The sequence below is a fragment of the Trachypithecus francoisi genome, unplaced genomic scaffold (genome assembly GCF_009764315.1).
Source record: "Trachypithecus francoisi isolate TF-2019V2 unplaced genomic scaffold, Tfra_2.0 Lachesis_group21, whole genome shotgun sequence".
NCBI lineage: Eukaryota > Metazoa > Chordata > Mammalia > Primates > Cercopithecidae > Trachypithecus > Trachypithecus francoisi.
In genome coordinates this window covers 27,683,048-27,705,220 of record NW_022681467.1, presented here as the reverse complement: position 1 = coordinate 27,705,220, position 22,173 = coordinate 27,683,048, and the positions used below count along the sequence as shown (strand labels likewise).

Here is a 22,173-nt window from a genome sequence, read left to right as displayed (position 1 = left end):
TCCCGCGGCACCGCCCCCTCCACGACCCGAGCGCCCGCTCGCGCGGCTCCCACAATGCACCGCACAATGGCCCGACCGCCGCCACTACCGGGGCCTGAGCGGGCCTGGCGGAGCCCGAGCGCGGCCCGGCCCGCAGCGCGGGGCCCCGAGCGCGGTGAGTGCCGGCGAAGGCCCCAGGGGACGGCGGGGAGCGGGGCGGGAGGCCATCTCGCTGGGTCCGCGCGCCCTGTACCCGGAGCGGCGGCGCCCCTCATCTCGGGCCCCTCAGCGCGGTCGCCCACACCCCCGATCCGGGGCCCGGTCTGCGCTAACCCGGCCTCAGATAGGCCCTGGGGTGACGAAAACTCTCCCTGGACCCCATACCTGTGTCTGGGGGACCCGAGGAAGCCACTGGTCCCCTCCCTTCCGAGACCTGGAGACGCAGTCCTGAGGGACCCCCACTCCCAACCCCCAGGCTCCCTGGAGACCCAGATAACGCGCTGCTGACCTTACCAGGGACCCGGGTCTGGGGGACGCAGATAAGCTGCACCTGCTCCTTCCCTCCGACACGCCTACCCAGACCCACATAACCCCCTTTGCTTCTCCAGATAGCCCGCTCTGTACCCTGTTTCATTTTTCAGACTTACATAACCCCCTTTGAGGCTTCCCTCAAATATCTGGGTCTGGAGAAGTCGGATAAGCCCCACCTGTAGTTCCCTCCTCAGTGGCCATACTCCCAAGCTTTCGACATCTTCCATCCCGTTACCCATTTTGAGACCCTCTTGAAATTCGGAGGATTCACTTCTGACTATCCCCAACCTCCCAGCCCTCCAACCCTTAGAATCCCCCATCTCATTCTTGTGGGGATCCCTTAGAGACCCAGGAAACTTGCTCACGATTCCTTCCCATCCTCGCTCTTCCTTCCCATCCCGGAGACTCCCTCCAGACTTCTCCCTGAATTCCCCTTGCTTCTCCAGCCCTCATCTACTCTCCATCTCTCCCAGGCTCGGGGAAATTGAACCTTTCCCACACCACAGTGGGGTAGTCTAAAAGCTGGCCTGGGACCAGGCTGTGGCCCATCTTGGTGGGGAGAAAGGGCCCTGTTAGATGGAGGATATGGGGACAGCTGTGTGGGGGAATCGGTGCTTTCACCTGCAAGCATAGCCTGTCTCCTGGCTTGTGTGTTTTTCCACCTGTCAGCCATGGGACTGTGAGTCTGGCCTTGGGTTTCTAACCCTTCTCTCCTAAAGTGAGGCCACCAGATTGGGGGCGGGGGTGTGGAATCAGGTTTTCTCCCATGAAAATGGGGTTGTGATGAGTTGCAGCCATTTGTTCAAGGCCTCCCCAGGAGTGGGAGGCAGCAGGAATCTGAGGAAATAGTGAATCAAAGGGACTCTAAAGAGGGCCCATCTACACTGACAGAAGAATTAGCAGCCTGAGAGTAAATCCAACCCCTGTTAATCCTGTTTGATGTTTCTTGGAATGATGCAAGTCATTGAGACTCTCCAGCCTCCCTGTAATTTAATTCTCCCACCACTCTGGAGTGGGCGGGGGAAAGGGGGCGACAGCATTCCCATTTTCCCTCTTCTCACTGTTTTCCAGCCAACCAGTGTGTCTTTAGGATTTGTTTCTGGTTCTGAGATCAGGATCTGTTTTTTTTTTTTCTTTCCTCTAAGTCTATTTATAATTTCCCAGTTGCTATTTTGGGTTCTGCTTTAGGGAAGATTCTACCCCAAGGAACGTTCCGGGTCTATTTCCTCCGGCAGGTGTTGAATTGAGTTCTTCAGATCCCCAAGTAACTCTTGGGCAGGAGGATAAAAGCTATTTTAGGGTAGTCACTGAAGTGGAGCTGTTAATCCTCTGTGGGTCTCTTTAGTTAAGAACACTCAAAGATTAACCCTTTCCTTGTGCAGGGATGTTATCTCTTAACAGTTTTTTAGGGGAGAGTTAGGAGAATTTGAGTGTGGTAGCAGAAGGTGGAAACATGCAACTCAATACAAAGATAATAGCTCTCTTTTGTTGGGTACTTCTAGCAGGCCAAGCCCTGTGCTGAACCCTTTGCATACCTCACTAAAATAATCCTTACAGCAAGCCTGTGAGGTAAGTATTTTTAGCTTTACAGATGAGGAAACAGGCTAATAATGGAGAAAGAACGCAGTTTCTATAGAAATGATGTAACACCATAAAAACTATAGTTTCATCAGAGGGCAGCAGGCATCATGGCACATAACAGGGGATGGACAGACTGGAGAGAAATATGTCTCAGTTTCAGCTTCCAAAGAGGACCATACAGAGTTTTTAGCACACATTCCTGTTTGGGATATGGAGCCCTAATAATAGGAGAGGGTATAGGAAAGTGGCTGTCTGCTCAAGAGAGAACTCTGGCCCAGGAGATGGTGCCTAGAGGGAGGTAAAGTAAAGGGCTCTTTAAAAGGGATGTGCCGAGGGTTAGTTGTGAGGGAAAAGGGGAAGACTGCATTCTGGGGGAGATGTTGGGAAAGGAAGGAAACTCACTCTGAGGCCTGAGAAGTAACATTAAAGAGGAAAAAAAGAAGTACTACTCAGGCCTCATGCGGAAAAAGAGGCAGACACAGCTGAGACCTCAGAGAAGGCACTGCGTGTATTCAGCACACATTTTGTATCAGCCACTTTCCGGAGTATTATTTCACTTAATCCTCTATACGAATCTTACAGGTAAGGAAAATAAATCCCTATTTTAGAAATTGAGGAAACTGAGGTTCAGGGAAATAAAGTAAACTGCCTATGGTTTCCCAGTTAGTAAGTGGCAGCTCTTCTGATAGCAAGTCCAAGGTTCTTTCCCCTTTCAGATCAGGCACTAGAAAGAATCTTAGGCTGAAAATATACTGAGTTATGCCAGTAACTGGGAAGGATTGTGTTTGTTTTATGGAAACAGGTTCTGTCAGCTTCTCTGTAGTCTATAGTCGTTAAGATTAAAATGTGAGACCAGAAGAGCAGCTTTGAAAGAGAAGTAGAATTCTTTCACAGTTTTGCTGAGGAAGGACAAGTCTGAAGGAACAGACCTTCTGATTATGTGAGACAAACCCAGGAATCTTTCTGGATCAGAGGAGTTTGCAGACAAAGGGCAGAGAGAGAGACAGACTAGATCCCCAAAAGAGTTCATAGGTAACACTAGCAGCTTTGGTTATCCAAGAGGCTGCTGGTGACTGTAGGTAGGGACTTCCTGTGCCTTTTGAAAAGTGTAGGAGAGTAGGATCAGGGTGTTGGCTCTTTGTGAAAACATAGCTCCATTAAAAGCAGATCAAGGTGAGCACATGGCTGCTGCTTTCCTCCTTTGGTTCTATCAGTACAAGCTCCTTAGCCACCACCAGCCTCTTTCCTAGAAGCCCATTACTCACTGTTTCAGTAGCAGCCTACTAAACTATCGTGTCTTGTTTGTGCTTGTTCAGAACAGATGAGGTGGACGTGTGGGAGGTGGGGACGTAATGTTCTCTTTCTGAGTTTGTGTGGAGTTTCCAGGGCTAGGCTCCTCTCTCACATCAGCCAAACTGATGTGACTTGTTTCCTTCTGGCTGCCATTCCCAACTTTCCAGAGGCTGAGGTGCATGATTTCAAAATGAAGGGGGAGTAGAATTTGACTTTGAAGGTAGGGGTAATTCTCTCCAATCTAAACATGCACACTCGAGCACACTCTCTGCTCAATTCCAAGGTGCATAGTAATCGCTGGTATTACAGGTAATTCCACCCTTGCAAAGGAGGAGGGGACTTAAACAATGAAAGCCAGACGTCACAGGCCTTTGAGGTTTATAGTGAAGCAGGCACATATGCCATAATGACTCGAAGGCTGAAGTGGGACTGGTTTTTAGTGCTACCTACCCCTCCTCAGCATGTGATTCATGCAAAATGCAGCCACCTTAGTGCAGATCTTTCTAGACAAATCTACACTCATGATGGGGACATGTTTATCATATTACATCGCAGTGTTTCTTCCACAAGAGGAATGGTTCCCGAACAGGACGTAGCTCATGTTAATGATGAGCAAAGCTCTCTGGGGCATGAACCCGCTGATCCCATCATCTTGTTCACGGCCAGTCTGTTGGATGAATGGTCACTGTAAGCAGCAGGTGCTAATGAGCTGAGCAAGCATTCTGTGGCCCACAGCTAGTTTGTGCAGTTAGAGCCCTCCCCAGATTCTCGTGGATAATCCCCAGACACCCCTTTTTCTCTCTTCACATGGAAAAGCCTCATGATCAAATTTTGACACGATCTCTTCAAAGGGAATCCCCCTGTTGTAGCAGGTTGCATTGTGGTTGGTAATCTTTGGTAAGCTCGGGAGTATGAATGTGGGTCTCGTCCCCTTTTGAGAGTCAGTGTGGTAACTCCCATCCTCTTCCTCTGGATTGGTATCCAGAAAGGAGTTGTGTCATCCTTGCACATCTCCCCTTCTATTCAACAAGAGAAAGAATCAGACTTTAAGATTTTGGCTGCCCATTTGGGAATGGCTGCGAACCCAGTTTAAACCAGAACTACCTGGGCATAGGTTGGTCCCTGAGAATCAGCCTGCATTCAGTGACTAGTTAACTTATCTGAAATAAAGTTGAGGTTCCTTTTTTAGATATTAGGTATATAGAGATGAAAGAGAGATGATGCAAGCCCTCAAATAATCAGGCTGGTGGAGAGAAGTAAATTCCAATGTGAGCTTGCTACCTTCTTCTAATGGAGATGTGCATATGTACTCTGAGGGCCTGTAGGAGGGGCCCCTCAGCACCTGGGGTGTTGGACAGGCTTTGCGAAAGAGGGATGTTCTGGGCCCTGAGACAAGAGACCCAAAGAAGTGGTGGTGGTCAGGGTGGGACCAGTCCTGGTTTAGGGAAAATGCTAGGAATCTGCTGTTGCCTTCCCAGACAGACCCTCCTGATGTTGATGCACTGCTAAGAAACACATCTGGTACCAGGGCTGACTATCCAGGATGTAAATTTCCGAAGTAGAGACTTCCGCTTCCTCCTCTCTTGCCTTTTGGGCATTTTATTGCTCCTTAGCACCTCCATGAGGAGGAGAATTGTGGAAAGTAGTGGACGAGGAGGTGCCAGGGTAATGAGAAGGAGGAACTGCTATTTCTAGGTTCAATGGAAAGGATATAAAAGTGAGGTCCAGAAGAAAAAGTTTGAAGTTTTGGGGCTTTTGGTTCTTCAGTTTATCTTGTTTCTTATTAGCCTAAATGGTACTAGTAATAGTAGCTACCACTAAGGACTTAATGGATGCCCAGCCTTCTGCTGAATGCTTTATATTCATGATCTCATGTAATCCTCAAAACATTTTTACAATTTAAGAGATTATTATGCCCATTTTATAAATAAGGAAACAACTCAGGGAAGTAAGTAATTGGCTGAAAGTCGCACAGCTTCTAAGTGGAAAGGCTGGGATTGGAACGGGATCTGTCTGCCTCCAGAGCCCATGTTCTCATGATATTGGGCTCCCTAACACCAGGTGTTCTGATGTTTCAGGTGAAGAGATTGTTTTCTGAAAGCTGCGTTGGAGGCTGTGACAGAGCTGAGAGCCTGTGTGGAGCGGATGGAGAGGCTTTCTCAATAACATGGCCCTTTGCCATTAGCCTTGCCATGACCACATTTTTCACCAGCGTCCCCCCCTGGATTCAAGATGCAAAGCAGGAGGAGGAAGTGGGCTGGAAACTAGTTCCCAGGCCTCGGGGCCGGGAGGCAGAGAGTCAAGTGAAGTGCCAATGTGAAATTTCGGGGACACCCTTCTCAAATGGGGAGAAGCTGAGGCCTCACACCCTTCCGCAACCAGAGCAGAGACCATATAGCTGCCCTCAGCTGCACTGTGGCAAGGCTTTTGCTTCCAAATACAAGCTGTATAGGTAGGTGACACTCTCATATCTCTTCCTGCCCTGAGGTTCCCAGAGGGAAAAAGCAGAGAGACTCTGCCTAGAGTGGGTTTTTAATCTGTGGCAAAAGAGTGGAGGTTTATTTGTCCTACAAGTATACCCTGAATGCCAAACAGTTGAAGTCACTCTCTAAAAATTGATTCAGATTGCTTGATTCAGATACTAGATTCTGATGGGTTGCCTCCCAAACTATTGGGATTACCGGCATGAGCCACTGCACCCGGCCTTCTTACACCTTCTTAGTAACGATCTGGGTGCCAATGTCAGGCAGCCTTGAACTTTTTTTTTAAAAGAGATGAGAGTCTTGCTCTGTCATCCAGGCTAGAGTACTGTGGTGCAGTCAGCTCACTGCAGCCTCCAATTCCTGGGCTCAAGTGATCCTCTCACCTCATTCTCCCAGGTAACTAGGATTACAGGCTTGAACCACTGTACTTGATTATGTTTTTAATTTTTTGTAGAGATGGGGGTCTGGCTGTGTTGCCCAGGCTGGTCTCAAACTCCTGGGCTCAAGTGATCCTCCTGCCTTGGCTTCCCAAAGCAGTGAGATTACAGGCATGAGCCACCACACTTAGCCCTGAACATTTTTTTAAAATATTGCTTTCCTCACCTTTGTCAGGTGGTGGTCAGAATTTTAGCTAGAAGTTAGGAATCAGGAATCAGTATCCGAACTTTAGAAGGAGAAGTAGACCTTTTGGCCCAATCTGTAAATTTTAAAGTAGAGGCTCAGAGTAGGGACATAACTTACCCAAGGTCACACAGCTTCAGAGGTCCTGCAGTGCCTCTTCTACTGAATCAGCCTGCTACTTACTCATTTAACTATGTCTGTCTCCCTGTTGCCCACTGGGGCAGCTGCTTTTCTGAAACTTATAAGCCCAAGAACCCCTACTTAAAGTGAAATTAAGTGTACAAGTCCTGACATAAGGCAGATAGAGAGGAGCAGCTTTGGTTGCTTTGGTGAAGACAGGCAGGCATGGTCAAAAGCAATTTTGGGCCAGGCATGGTGGCTTGCACTTGTAATCCCAGCACTTTGGGAGGCTGAGGTGGGCGGATCACTTGAGGCCAGGAGTTTGAGGCAAGCCTGGCCAACATGGCAAAACCCCGTCTCTACTAAAAATTTTTAAAAATTAGCTAGGTGTGGTGGTGCATGCCTGTAGTCCCAGCTACTTGGGAGGCTGTGGCAGGAGAATCACTGGAACCCAGGAGAAGGAGGTTGCAGTGAACTGAGATTGTGCCACTGTACTCCAGCCTGGGTGACAGAGCGAGACTGTCTCAAAAAAAAAAGGGCAGTTTTGATTTTATCCTTTTCACGTTAGAGGAACCTTGAACTTGCCCTTTAGAAATGAGGTAGATCGGCCTGATGCACAGTCATCCAACCATCCATTCATCTACCCAACGTTATTGAGCTCTTGCTGTGTACCAGGCACAGTGCTCGGTGCAAGCGGCGGAGGAGTGAGCCAGTCAGATGGGGGTGCTGGCCCTCCTTGGGTTTATGGTCTTAATAGTGGGTACAGACAGTAAACAAGTAAATACATGAACAAGATGACCACAAAGCCTCAGTTCCTCATCTGAAAAACAGTTAATAGGAAGGGACTAAAATAGGCAACAGGGTAGTGTGGTAGCCAGGATTGCTCTCTTGACAGTTATTCTGTGGTCCTCAGGAGTGCTTAGATTCTCTGTGTGCTCCTGTATCTTAAGGGAACTCCAGTCAAGGCCATATTCTTAGGCTTTCTTTTTTTTCTTTTGTTTTGAGATAGGGTCTCACTTTTGCCCAAGCTGGAGTATAGTGGCGTGATCATAAATAACTGCAGCCTCAAACTCCTGGGCTCAAGTGATCCTCCTGCCTCAGCCTCCTGAGTAGCTAGGACCACAGGCATGTACCACCGCCACACCCGCTAATTTTTGTACATTTTCTAGAGACAGAGTCTCTTCCCTGTGTTGCGCAGAGTGGTCTCAAACTCCTGGCCTCAAGCAGTCCCCCCACCGTAGCCTCCCAAAGTATTGAGATTATTGGCATGAGCCACTGCACCCAACCTTCTTAGACTTTCTTTTTTTTTTTTTTTTGAGACAGAGTCTAGCTCTGTTGCTTGGGTTGGAGTGCAGTGGCCAGATTTCAGCTCACTGCAAGCTCCGCCTCCCGGGTCTTCGCCATTCTCCTGCCTCAGCCTCCCAAGTAGCTGGGACTACAGGTGCCCGCCACCTCGCCCGGCTAGTTTGTTTTTTTTTTTTCGTATTTTTTAGTAGAGACGGGGTTTCACCATGTTAGCCAGGATGGTCTCGATCTCCTGACCATGTGATCCACCCGTCTCGGCCTCCCAAAGTGCTGGGATTATAGGCTTGAGTCACCGCGCCCGGCCTAGACTTTCTTAATGATGGTCTGGTTACCAGTGGGCAACTGCAGGAAAGGTCCTGGGTCAGGAGGCAGGAGCCCTGACTCATCACATGTAATTTACTGTGTGATCTTAGGTGAGTTACTGAACCTCTTTGGGCCTCAGTTTCCTCACCTGCAAAATGAGGGAAATGAACAGTGGATCACTAAGCACCTCCCTCTCTACATTACCACATCAGTTCCATCACAGGAGGTTGACAGTAACCCACATAGGCATGAGCATTCTTGAGCATGCACATGTGGGATGTGGGCAGTGGGTGTGTTTGATAACCTCCAGGTGGAAAGGATCACAGAGTGCTGTACGAGAGAGACAACTGTTGCGTACCTGACTGAACACAGGTCTTCCGAAGGCCTGTTTAAATCCAGCCTCTGCTACTTACCAACTGGCGGGTGAGGGGGCTGCCTTATTTTTTAGACTCCTTTCCTTGTCTGGAGATCAAGGTTAATGACACAACTTACACAGAGCCTGGCAAACAGTGGGTGCTGAGTTGATTCTGAATATGCTCTGGAGCTGTGAATTGCAGTTCCTGGATTCTGAGCCACTTTTCAACTGTATGGGATCAGGTAAACCAAGGGACACTGAAGTGCCATACCATTAAAACATTTCTTGAAGTGTTACTGGTTTACATGACAAGCAGTTCAAGTGGTACTAACTGGCATGCCATGAGGAGTGAATGGTCCTCACACTCGAAGTCCCTGTTCCTCTCCCCAAAGGCAGCTGGTGGGTTGGTTTTTGTATCCTTCCTAAGACATTCAAACGTGTATATTCCCTTTCTTTTTTATTTTCAAAAAAGATTGTATTACATGCACTGTATTGAACTTCCTTTTTTGACTTAGCCCTACATATCTTGGAAATTTGTTCTAGATAAGGAAGTTAATTAATTTATTTAGAGATGAAGTCTCGCTCTGTCACCCAGGATGGAGTGCAGTGGTGCGATCATAGCTCACTGCAACTTCGAATTCCTGGGCTCAGGTAATCCTGCCTTAGCCTCTTGAGTAGCTAGGACTACAGGTGCGTGCTGCCATGCCCATCTAATGTTTAAGATTTTGTAGAGACAAGGTCTTGCTATGGTTCAGGCTGGTCTCGAACTCTTGGGCTCAAACGATCCTCCTGCCTCGCCCTCCCATAGTGCTGTGATTACAGGCGTGCACCACTATGCCCAGACTGGAAGTTTAGATATATTTCATTTTTTCTTTATCGTATCATTTAAAATTATTTAAATGTAATGTTTGAAAAACGAAGTACATCCACGTAATTCAAAATTCAAAAGGTATCAAAACTTATATGATGAAAATTCTCCATGACACCCATCCATAAGCTGTTCGGTTCTTTTTTGCATAGGCAGCCACTGGTATCAGTTTCTTGTATATCCTTCCAGAAATATTTTAGGCATATACAAGCAAACGTACATATATTTTTCCCCTTTTCACATAGAGTCCTATTCTGTATCCACTATTCTGCCTCCTTGCTTTTTTTCTACTTCCTGTCTCTTAGGAGCATGTTCCCTGTAAGTACACATAAAGCCTCATTTTTGAAAAGTTGAGTCATTTTATGGACTTATCATAATTTATGTAACCAGTTCCCTATTGATAGATTGGACGATCAGATTGTTTCTGATTTTTTTTTTTTGCTACTACAAGCAATGCTGCAAAGAATATCGGTACACATTATTTTGCAGATAAGCAAGGATATCTGTAGAGTATAATTGGTTTGGTATTGCATTGCAAGCCTTTACCATAGTTTTTGTATCTAGTTTCCTGTTAATGGACACCTTGGTTGTCCAGTCATCCCTTGTGATCTCCCCTTTTTCTGCTTTCTCCCCTCTCCCCTGTCTCTACCCCCAGGCACATGGCCACCCACTCAGCCCAGAAACCCCACCAGTGTATGTACTGTGATAAGATGTTTCACCGCAAGGACCATCTGCGGAACCATCTGCAGACCCATGACCCTAACAAAGAGGCCCTCCACTGCTCTGAGTGCGGTAAGAATTACAATACAAAGCTGGGCTACCGGCGCCACCTGGCCATGCATGCTGCCAGCAGCGGTGACCTCAGCTGCAAGGTGTGCCTGCAGACCTTTGAGAGTACCCAGGCCCTGCTAGAGCACCTGAAGGCCCACTCACGCCGGGTAGCAGGCGGTGCAAAGGAGAAGAAGCACCCCTGTGACCACTGCGACCGGCGGTTCTATACTCGTAAGGATGTACGGCGGCACCTTGTGGTGCACACAGGCCGTAAGGACTTCCTGTGCCAGTACTGTGCCCAGCGGTTTGGCCGTAAGGACCACCTGACGCGTCATGTCAAGAAGAGCCACTCGCAGGAGCTGCTCAAGATCAAGACAGAGCCCGTGGACATGTTAGGCCTACTCAGCTGCAGCTCCACAGTCAGTGTGAAGGAAGAGCTGAGCCCTGTGCTGTGCATGGCCTCTCGGGACGTAATGGGGACCAAGGCCTTCCCTGGCATGTTACCCATGGGCATGTATGGTGCCCACATCCCTACCATGCCCAGCACGGGCATGCCACACTCCTTGGTGCACAACACGCTGCCCATGGGTATGAGCTACCCTCTGGAATCCTCACCTATCTCTTCCCCAGCTCAGCTCCCTCCAAAATACCAGCTTGGATCTACCTCATACTTGCCCGACAAATTGCCCAAAGTGGAGGTGGATAGTTTTCTGGCGGAGCTTCCTGGAAGCCTGTCTCTCTCATCCGCTGAACCCCAGCCCGCCTCACCTCAGCCGGCGGCAGCTGCGGCCCTCCTAGATGAAGCACTGCTTGCCAAGAGCCCCGCCAACCTCTCTGAGGCCCTCTGCGCTGCTAATGTGGACTTCTCCCACCTACTGGGCTTTCTTCCACTCAACCTGCCCCCGTGTAACCCACCTGGGGCCACAGGAGGCCTGGTCATGGGCTACTCCCAGGCCGAGGCACAGCCCCTGCTCACCACTTTGCAAGCTCAGCCTCAAGATTCCCCAGGAGCTGGGGGACCACTGAACTTTGGGCCTCTGCACTCCTTGCCTCCTGTCTTCACGTCTGGCCTGAGTAGCACCACCCTGCCTCGTTTCCACCAAGCATTCCAGTAGCCCCCACAGAGGCCCTCAGCTCAGTTTTTGGCTCTGTTAGGGAGCCTTAGTACCCACCCCGTCCGTGTTCCCCATGAAGGCAGCTGAGCTTTCAGAGCTGGGTTCAAAAAAAATTCCAGTGTCTGTATGGAGCACTTGGTTTGCGGGTTCAGGCTCCAGGATCAATTCCAGAAGGAGCCTTGAGCCCCAACCCTGTGAAATGATCTCATACCGTAGGACTTCAGGTATTTTTTACTTTTATTTTTTTGACCTGAATCGGGAGCCACACTTAGCCCTCTTTCTCTCCAAAGCGCCAGAACCTCCTCCTCTTTGGATAATGGGGAGGCCTCTTGGAGACACAGAGGGTTTCACCTTGGATGACCTCAAGAGAAATTGCCCAAGAAGCCCACCTTCTGGTCCCAATCTGCAGACCCCACAGCAGTCAGTTGGTCAGGCCCTGCTGTAGAAGGTCACTTGGCTCCATAGCCTGCTTCCAACCAATGAGCAGGAGAGAAGGCCTTTATTTCCCATCCACCCATGCATCCTGTACCAGCACCTCCATTTTCAGTCAGTGTTGTCCAGCAACGGTACCGTTTACACAGTCGCCTCAGACATACCATTTCACCTCCCCTGCCAAGCTGTTAGCCTTAGAATGATTGCAGTGAACACTGTTTACACACCGTGAATCCATTCCCATCAGTCCGTTCCAGTTGGCACCAGCCTGAACCATTTGGTACCTGGTGTTAACTGGAGTCCTGTTTACAAGGCGGAGTCGGGTCTTGCTGACTTCTCTTCACTTGAGGTCACATTTTTCCCCCGTGGGGAAATAAACTGAGTTTGGACTGCTCCAGTCTCTGCCATCTTCCATGACTGCATCTGTTCCTGCCTGCCTCGGCAGTGTCCACAGAAGACAGGCAAGAAGATTGGAGCAGTTTTCTCACAGGTCTGCAATTCTGTTTTTCTCCAAGTACATTATGACCCCCTCATCCTTCTCTTGAACTGGAGAGGGGAAGAAATGAAAGGCATGCCCATGTCCGTCACCTCCCCATCCCTTAGCCCCACCTTGAACATCATGAGCTGTTGTTACTAGTCTTGGAAGCAGAGTCTGAGTTGGTGTGGATAGCGAAGGAGGAGGTCTGAGCCCTTCATTTGTCTTCCTCCCAGCTGTCCCTTTTCCAGGAAGTTGTGGAATTGTTGGAAGAAGAGTTTGCAGAAAGGAATGGGCAGATAGCTAAGTCCTAATCTATGGGTACATTGTTGTGTCCCAAACCAAAATTTTCCTTATCCGCAATGTCGCTTCTGTCTCTTCCACTTTACAATGGACTCAGCCACTGTGCGTAGGCTTCTCTGCTCTCCATCAAATCACTTCTACTTCCTTGTGCCCCCGCCTCCAGTTTTCCCCCAGTATCCAGCAAGGTTTCTTGCAACAATGATCAGTTCTTCTCTTCTGACTTGTGGGGCTCCCTACCGCAGAGAGTGCAGCCCTTGCCCAGAGCCCAGGAACCCCATCCTTGCTTCATCTCAGTTCTTCATGGGCTTCACTCTTCCCACTCATGGAAGGGAGGCAGCTCAGGGACCTCCATTGTGGGACCCTTGAGACGCCTCCACTCTGATTCGGAAACACACTTCTACCTCTTTACTGTTAACTCTTCACAGATGCAGTCAGCGGTTTCTGGGCACTTCTCTCAGTAGCTGCCTCCTGCTGACTTCCCCACTAGGGTTTCAGGACAAACTACCAAGGAACTGCTTCAGCCTCCTACCAGTTCTCCGTCACCCAACTTCTGTCTAGGTTCACTTGGTTTGTCATCAGGAACTGAGCAGGTTCAGGACTCAGGCTTCTGCTTCAGCCCAAGCCAGTACTCCTTGTTTGAGGTAAAAGCCTTAACATTTAGCTCCCTAGCCCTTGATTGGAAGCAATTTGGAATAAGTGTGTTTCGATTTAGGCAGGGTAGCTTGGGATACCTTTTATAAAACAAAACCAGATATTAAAATGTCTGGCAAGGTTAGAATCAGACTAGATGATTTGCTTCTAAAAATTAGTTTCAGTGAGTCCCAGGGACTAATTAAGGTTTATTTTAAAAAGCGTCTACCTTGGTACGCAGCCACCTCCTGCATGCTGTGCATGTTATTGGGACTTGTATTATAGGCGATAGTATATGAGAATCCAGTTGGGACTCGCTGTTGCCATTCTCCTTATATCTGGTTTTCGTTACTAGACCCAGCAACCCTTCTCACCTTAACTGCCACCTTCCCTACACCCTCAGTTTACAGAGGCCACTGAGCCTCTGGCTGCAGAATACAAAGTCCTGGGCTGTTAGAGGAGTCCTTTCCTCTCTGCCTGCCCTTTCCTGTCCCTCCCTCGAATTCTTTCTCCCCTTAAGTGATGCTGGGAAAGTCATAGGACTGGCAAAGCAACTGTTTAAACCCTTGTAACTGGGGCCTTGCCCCCACCTCCTGTCTTTTCTCCTTGCCTTCCCCATTCCCGTGTCCTCCCATCTATCCTGTCTTTCCTTTCCTCCTCCCTTAGTGTCCTCAGCACCCACAAGGAATTTTCCTATCACTGTGAACTTTGCTGGTACAGAGGAATGATATCTGCCTTCACCTTTTTTTTTTTTGGACCATAGCTAGCCAGTCATTTCTTAAACCTCCCTTCCTAAAATCTGGGGGGTGGGGGGGGAAAGATAAAAAAGAGCCTTAGTGGCCTGGTTGTTCAAAGGATAAGAATAGCTTTATCCTATACTCAGTACCCAAACTCACTTCAGTATGCTTACTGAGGCCATGAGAACCTGAGGGACATCTGCCCAGGACAGGAGCCATGGCATATGGCAAAGACCAATGAGGGACCAGGAAAAAAAGGGGTGATGTCCCCTTTCCCTGCTACCTCCAGCCTCTGTCAGCAATGGGCTGTCTCCCTCCCACCCTACACAGTAGCTGGTCAGGGCTGAGTGCAGCCCTGGGGGTAAGGGGATGACATGCCCAGGCGTCAGCTCAAAGGATCTCTGCATCATCTTGAGGTGGGAGGCAGGGAAAGGAGCACCAATGAGGTTGCCCCCCTCCCCAACCTTTTACAAATGGCATTTTCTTAATTGAAATCCGGGAAGCAGGTGTGATTACTTTTTTGCTCGTAGATATTGTCCTAAGTTGGAATTCTCCCACTGCCCTAAAGCTTTCCCTAGTAGTCCTTTAAATTCCCCCCTGCCTTTTTGGTAGCTGTTTTCTCCGTCCTCTCTCCACCTCCCCTCTTACCTAGGAACTGTTTGTAAGCACGATTTTTTAACAGGTTATATTGTACAGGATCAATATTTTACTTTTTAACAAGGATATTTATGTAACAAGAAACTTTGCCTTAGGCAGGTGTTGGCCAGAAAAGTCCAGATTCCTCTGGAACCCCACCCTGGCCTCTCCTGGAGCTCTGAACCTGCTGTGGAAGGAACTGGCCTTGGCCTTCGCCTCTGGAGAGTAGGGCCTGTGGTGAGGGAAGGAACTGGCCGTAGCCTTCGCCTCTGGAGAGTAGGGCCTGTGGTGAGGGAAGGGTGCTCATTCACCATGATAGTCTTGTGCCTCCCTGGAGGGCTTGGAAACATTCCAGTACGATTTCTTTGTGTGCCGGCTGACTTCCTCAGCTCATGCTTCCCACGTGCACCTCTCCACCTCTGCATATTTGGCACTAGAACTCCTGAGACACCACTTCTCATGCTTCTCCCTCCCTACCAGCAGTCAAGGCTTTGTAACTCCAGATTATTTAAAGAGAAAAATACAAGACAGAAATCTTCTAGCACTTTGTAAACACAGTGAATAACCTCTTGGAGTATTTTTGGCTTTATATAAAACAAGGTTTTTAATTGTAAAGTATAAGTGCCATTAGAAAATGCACAGGGCATATCTTTGTTAAAGTAGATTTTTCAATGTTTTACAGAATTACATTTTCAAAAAAAGGTTTTTATAATGAAGTTGTTTATTAAAAACTTCTGAATGATGTGTTTGGGAGTTGTGAACCTGTCTGGGAAAGGGTTGGAGACAGCCTGGAATTGGGAAGAATTGGAGTCTCCAGACATCTTTAGCATCCAAGATGATGGTGAGTGTAGGGCAGACAGTAAAAACCCCTCCCATCAGCACCTACAAGCTTTGTACTTTTTTTTTTTTTTTTTTGAGACAGAGTCTCGTTCTGTCGCCCAGGCTGGAGTGCAGTGGCCGGATCTCAGCTCACTGGAAGCTCCGCCTCCCGGGTTTACGCCATTCTCCTGCCTCAGCCTCCCGAGTAGCTGGGATTACAGGCGCCCGCCACCTCGCCCGGCTAGTTTTTTGTATTTTTTTAGTAGAGACGGGGTTTCACCATGTTCGCCAGGATGGTCTCGATCTCCTGACCTCGTGATCCGCCCGTCTCGGCCTCCCAAAGTGCTGGGATTACAGGCTTGAGCCACTGCGCCCGGCCAAGCTTTGTACTTTTAAGTTAAATATCTTATTTGCATGTCTTGAGGTAAGTGGCATAATTCTATCAATCATCTTGGATGCAAGGGTCAGACAGCCAAAATCAAACTGGCTTTAAACAGTGAAATTGCATGTAACTGGAAAATGCCAGATGTAGTGCAGTCTTTAGGTTAGGCTTGATCTTGTGGCTCCAACATGGTTGGCCTCAGCATTCCTATTTCTCTCTGCTCTGTCTTGTGCAGTTGTGACTTCATCCACAGGCCCTACAAAGTAGATTTCCCCTTTGTGTGGCAGTGAGCAGAATGCTGCCTGGATTCCAGACCTGCCATTCTCACACATTGCCGACCAGAAGGAAGCAGCCCTTTGCGGGCTCTCAGGAGAGGACTTGCCACAGAAGCCCCAGTAAGCATCCTGTTTCATTGGCCTTGATGGGATTCTGTGCCATCCCCAAACCAGTTACCATATGCCCCTGACAACAAGGCTGAGACAGGAGTGGTTTCTCAAAGGAAATTTGGGGCACTCTTAGGATGAGGAATTGATGCTGGTTGTCCAAGAAAGGACAAATGTTCACCCTAGTCACTGCCCAAGGTGCACCGCTGGTGACAGCTAGGACCTGACCTTACCTACACTTGTGTCCAACCACCAGGTTCAGGCAGACTGCTGAGAGGCTTACATGGCTTCACCTGAGCTTGGTGGTCTCTAATGAAGGTCGTTACCACCATCTTGGGCACCAACCCTTGTGCTGAGATCCATCAGGGGCTCAGACTGAACTGGCTTTTCTGTGGTCTGGAGCCAGTGTCCATGGCCAAGCAGTGCACGTCACTTGGAGTCCAGCCCAAGAGCCTATGGGGCCATTAACAAGTGCAGGTGTTTTGTGTACAAAGGAAGTGGGCTGACCCTTCATCGTTGGCCTTCCACTTGATGGATGTTCACTGTCCACCCCAATAGGTTAAAACCCTAGCTAGGACCCTAAGGAAATCTACCTTGCTCCCTAGGGAGTGTATACCACAGTAAGGTCTGAGGGCTCAGATGAGGGAACTGTTGTATCCATTGGTCAGGAAAAGGCTGAAAACTTTCTGGAAGAGGTGGCAAAGACTTCCAGGCAGAGGTCGGGGGATTAGAGGTACTGACCTCCACAGGTCACAGTTTGGGAGCTGAGACCAGAGGAACACAGATTTGCAGGATCAAGGACTGCAAGGGCTGGCCAATCCAGCCCTTAGCCTACCAGGTTCAGTCCCTGCACTTCAGGCTAGAGTCCACCTTTGGAAGGGTAGTCTTTGGGCCTAGGACAAAGTGAAGCAAGGTCCACCAGGCTTCTGCCAGCCAGCCCAGGAGGAACCAACTCCTGTTGGAGAAACCAGGCAGATGCCCACTCGCTCCCTGGTTTGTAGCATTTAAGACCCTCTCTCACCCCAGATTCTTCCACTCTGACCTTGCTTATTTTCCCCACATGAATATTTCAAGCACCTGCTTTCCCTCCCTGAATGCGTTGATCACCTTTGTGTGTCAGAAGATTATCTGCCGCTCCCAGTTTAAGTTTGGTCAGTCTTTGCAGGGGATACCTCTTAAGCCCTCTGCATGTGCCTGAGTTAATTTATCCAGTGCAAAGCTGAGTGTCCTACAACTGCCCAAAAGCGCCACTCGAGTGTGGAAGCCGGGCGACTCCTGCCTTCCCACCGCAGATGGGGAACATTGAGCAATCGCCTGGCGTGGTGGCTGTGATGGGAAAGTTTTAGTTGGCCAGGGCCAGGGACTGGGCCTGTTCCCTGGTGTTTGCTCCGAGCTGACCTTGCTTGGTACACACTTCTCCCCACCTCCACCGCCAGCGCCAACGAATCTGGGGCCAGTTCCGTCTGGCGCCCGCGGTCGCGTCCCCGTGGGGCAGTCCCGTACCCCTCCTCCGGGCCTCCAGGCCGCTCGCCCGGGCTGCGGGGGACCCCGGCGAATCACATCCGAGAGGGGGGCGCGTGGGGCGGAGCCTTCCGCCCACTGTCCTCCCGCCAGCTGCCGCACCTCTCGCCTAGCCCGCAGTGGCCCGCGCGCCCCGAGTCCCTCCAGGTCAGAGGCTCCCGCAGGCGATGGCGGACGAGAGGGCGGGGACTCCGGAAGCCGCGGCGCGCCCGCCGCCCGGCCCTGCCCGGGAGAGGGACGCGCACACGGCCCCCGCGGTCCGGGCCCGAGAAGCTGGGGGGCGCAGGTCCCTCCACCCCGCAGCGGGCCCCGGGACCGCCCTCCTTTGCCCCGGGCGCGGGGAAGCGGCCTCCGCGGCGACTACTCCCAGCCTGGAAAATGGCCGGGTCCGGGACGAAGCCCCAGAAACTTGTGGTTCAGAGGGGCTAGGGGCTCGGGCGGGAGCCGGCGAGAAGGCCGAGGACGCGACCATGGAGGAGGGCGCCATCTTCCAGGAGGAGCCAGCGGAGGAGGTGGAGAAGCAGCAGGTGGGGGAGAAGCTGGTGGGGGAGGAGAAGCAGGAGGTGGGAGCGGAGGCCCAGGAGGGCCCGGGGCTCCTGAACCTTGGTGCCCTAATTGTGGACCCACTGGAGGCCGTGAGCGCCCAGGCCGACAGGGCCTACCTCCGCCTCGAGCGCAGGTTTTGGCGGATGCACAGGTTGCACCTTGCCCGTAGGAGCTTCATCATCCAGAATATTCCGGGCTTCTGGGTCACCGCCTTCCTGAACCACCCGCAGCTGTCAGCCATGATCAGCCTTCGAGATGAAGACATGCTCTGCTACCTGATGAATTTGGAGGTGAGGGAGCTCAGGCACTCCAGGACAGGTTGCAAATTCAAGTTCCGCTTTTGGAGCAACCCCTACTTCCAGAACAAGGTGATAAGGAAGGAGTATGAATGCAGAGCCTCAGGCCCAGTGGTGTCGATTGCGACTCGCATCCGATGGCACCGGGGCCAGGAACCCCCAGCCCTCGTACACAGGGACCGGGACACTGTCCGAAGCTTCTTCAGCTGGTTTTCACAGCACAGCCTCCCAGAGGCCGACAGGGTTGCCCAGATTATTAAAGATGACCTGTGGCCCAACTCCCTGCAGTACTACCTGCTGGGGGATAGGCCCTGCAGAGCCAGGGGAGGCCTTGCAAGGTGGCCCACGGAGGCCCCTTCTAGGCCCTACGGGTTCCAGTCTGGCTAAGTGCTGTCTTGGGATGTGGGGCCTACGTTAAGGCTCCCTCGTGCCTCCTGTGTGTGGTGGATCCGGGCTCAGGCCCGTGGTGAGCGCTCTGCTGTCTGCTGTGTGTTCTGTGCACTCCGGCTCTGCATGTTCGGTGGACTCAGCTCTCAGATTGTGGCCCTCGTGGCCAGTCTCTACTGTTTCCATATGGCCTCATGCTGTTCTGTGTTAACATCACGTGGCTGTCACATGCTGCTACGTCTACACTAAGCACCCAGTGCTGTGGATGTGCACTGCCATATCTTTATGGCGTGGACCTGTGACCGTGGCCATCCCAGCCAATTTTGACAAGGGCACCCACAAGTTACTACTTGGAGGACGGTGCCTCTTTGAGGCCTGTGCTTTCAAGACTCCAGCCTGCTGGCCTTCACGTACGTGCTGGTCGTGCTCACAGTAGCTCTACACCCGGGCTGTGGCAAGCTGAGTGTCATCACCCAAGATGAAGTGGGTTCATTTGGTGCCGGGTGCCACCCAGACTTGGACATTCCAAGCCTCAAGACCACAGACTACCACCAAGTGGGCTCTTGGGTATCTGGCAGGATGAGCACACAGCTGTCTGCTGGGCATGGGGGAGGTCAAGGGCATGAAGCAGTGGACAGCACGTTCTTTGTGATCATACTGCTCCTCCTGCCCCACGGTGGTCTGACATCACAGCCTGCTACTAGCTTGTGAGGGTCTGTGCCATGCCCCAGCAATGCCTGGCCATCTCCTTTCCCATGAGTTTTGCCCAGGCAACCATCAGCCCTGTTGCTCACTCCCAGGTCTACAGGAACCTCCATAGCTGCTTGTGGACCCAGGTGGGCCACCTGCCAATGCACAGGAGAGCCCCTAATCCCCAGGAACTCTGCCAAACTGGCCTATCTGGGCATGTGAATGAGGCAGGGGCAAGGACAGGATCCCCTCCTGAGCCCCAGTTACTGGACCCCACAGAATCCAGGTGCTCTGCCAGCCCCCCTGCCTCTACCTGTTAGGCTGCCAGGCTGTGGGTGCTGGAGAGGGGGGTCTTCCTGGTCCTGGGGCCTGTCCATACCCAGATCTCACACCATTTTTTTCTTTAAATGATGGCTTAGAAACAAAAAATAACAACTGAAGAAAAAGATTTTTTCTTAAACTCAACAAGAAAGACTTTCGTGTTGAGTTTGCCTCTCTTCATTTCCAGAGAGGGAGGGCTTGCCCTGTAGACCGCCAGCATTCTCTCTTCCCCCATACCTTACCCCCTTTAGCAAGGCCTCGAATCTTCTAAAGGGGACAGCCCAAGGCTGCTGAACAGAGAGACCAGGAAGTCCCCAGGGCAGGGATAGTTAATATTGCATTTTATGCTGTTTTCTTTTAGACTAACCCTAACTCTTTCTTACCCTTCCACCAAGTCCAAACTCCTCTAGGTACAAGAGCTAAGCTGCCTACCCCCTCCTCCCCCTGCTTGCAGAGCTGTCTGTCTCCATTTCATTTTAGGGGAAGGGGTGGTGGTGACCATACCCAGGCCCCTTCCCATGGAAGGCCTTATCTTCTGTTCCCTAGGACCTGGGGAGGCCTTATCACAAAATAATGTGGAGGGTGCTTTTGGCAGGGAAGTACAAAAGGAGCCAGAGCCAGTTGAAAAGACAGGATGACTGAGAGATGGTGGAAGGAGGAGAGCCCTTGATTTTGTTTAATAAATAGAGACAGGGTCTCACTATGTTGCCCAGGCTGGTCTTGAACTCCTGGGCTCAAGCAATCTGCCCACCTTTGCCTCCCAAAGTGCTGAAATTACAGGTGTGAACCACTGTGCCTGTCCGATTTTTTTTTTTGCTTCAAGACAGGGTCTCACTCTGTTGCCCAGGCTGGAGTGCAGTGATGCAATCATAGCCTCGAACTCCTGGGCTCAAGTAATTCTCCCATCTCAGCCTCCCAAGTAGCTGGGACTACAGGTGTATGCCACCATGCCCAGCTTTTAAAAAAATTTTTTTTGTAGAGACAGGGGTCTTGCTTTGTTGCCCAGGATAGTCTTAACTCCCGGGCTCAAGGGATCCTCCCACCTTGGCCTCCCAAAGTGCTGGGATTACAAGTGTGAGCCACCGTGCGCAGCCCTTGCTAACATTTTTGATTCACCAATACGTTTTGTAAACTAGAAGAATAACAGAACACTGCAACTTGAAAGCTTTTCTCTCTTGGTCTGACCTTGTGTGTGTAGAAAGTTAATGTTGTGCCGGGCGCGGTGGCTCAAGCCTGTAATCCCAGCACTTTGGGAGGCCGAGACGGGCGGATCACGAGGTCAGGAGATCGAGACCATCCTGGCTAACACGGTGAAACCCCGTCTCTACTAAAAATACAAAAAACTAGCCGGGCGAGGTGGCGGGCGCCTGTAGTCCCAGCTACTTGGGAGGCTGAGGCAGGAGAATGGCGTAAACCCGGGAGGCGGAGCTTGCCGTGAGCTGAGATCCGGCCACTGCACTCCAGCCTGGGCGACAGAGCGAGACTCCGCCTCAAAAAAAAAAAAAAAAAAAAAAAAGAAAGTTAATGTTGTAAGCTTTTCTTCTGCTGCTTTTAAGTAAGACCCTATGCATCCCCTCCTGTGTTTCAGCCCATTGGGGCATTATGCTGTGAAGGCCTGCTTGTTGCTTTTAGTTGAGAACTTTTGCAAGATTGTCAGTGTACATTTTTTACGCCACTTGGGAACTTATGTGACTATTCACAATTGTTGTCAGGTTGTTGGGGCCTTTACCATAACCTTGTACTTAGAAGCAGAGTTCCGGTTTTGTTGGACTTCAGACTGGAAGCTGTGACCATGTTCTGTAAGGATAACCTCCAGAAAGAATTCTGTGATCCTGATGGTCTTGATGATTTTGTGCCAGGTTGTAATTGACATCACTGTAACTGACAACACTTCTTTTAAGCAGAGAAATATTCCTGAGGTGGCTTTGTCCAGTCACAAGGGGATCTGTGACACTTTTGTTTTCTATATGCATGATAAAAAATAAAAAATTGCCTGTCTGGGGGAAAAAATAACTTAGATCATGTTACTTCCCCATCCAAAACCCTACACTGGTTAAAAATATGTATCTATAGTCCGGGCGCGGTGGCTCATGCCTGTAATCCCAGCACTTTGGGGGGCTGAGGCGGGTGGATCACGAGGTCAGGAGTTCGAGACCAGCCTAGTCAACATAATGAAACCCCGTCCCTACTAAAAATAGAAGGATTTGCTGGGTATGATGGCAGGTGCCTGTAATCCCAGCTACTCAGGAGGCTGAGGCAGGAGAATAGCTTGAACCTGGGAGGCAGAGGT

General features: G+C 50.4%; 2 protein-coding genes across 2 annotated transcripts; both read left to right on the top strand.

Annotated features, from left to right (window-relative positions):
* The first annotated feature begins 11 nt into the window (after positions 1-11).
* PLAGL2 (PLAG1 like zinc finger 2) lies at positions 12-15,282 on the top strand. Its single transcript, XM_033186080.1, has 3 exons — positions 12-154; positions 5,463-5,836; positions 10,095-15,282. The coding sequence occupies exons 2-3, from the start codon at positions 5,577-5,579 to the stop codon at positions 11,323-11,325; spliced, it is 1,491 nt and encodes a 496-aa protein (XP_033041971.1). The 5' UTR covers positions 12-154; positions 5,463-5,576; the 3' UTR covers positions 11,326-15,282.
* A 1,951-nt stretch (positions 15,283-17,233) lies between these two features.
* LOC117068630 (putative testis-specific Y-encoded-like protein 3) lies at positions 17,234-21,085 on the top strand. The gene has a single exon (XM_033186079.1). It carries the CDS (start codon positions 17,811-17,813, stop codon positions 18,870-18,872), a length of 1,062 nt encoding a protein of 353 aa, XP_033041970.1. The 5' UTR covers positions 17,234-17,810; the 3' UTR covers positions 18,873-21,085.
* Positions 21,086-22,173: the final 1,088 nt, after the last annotated feature.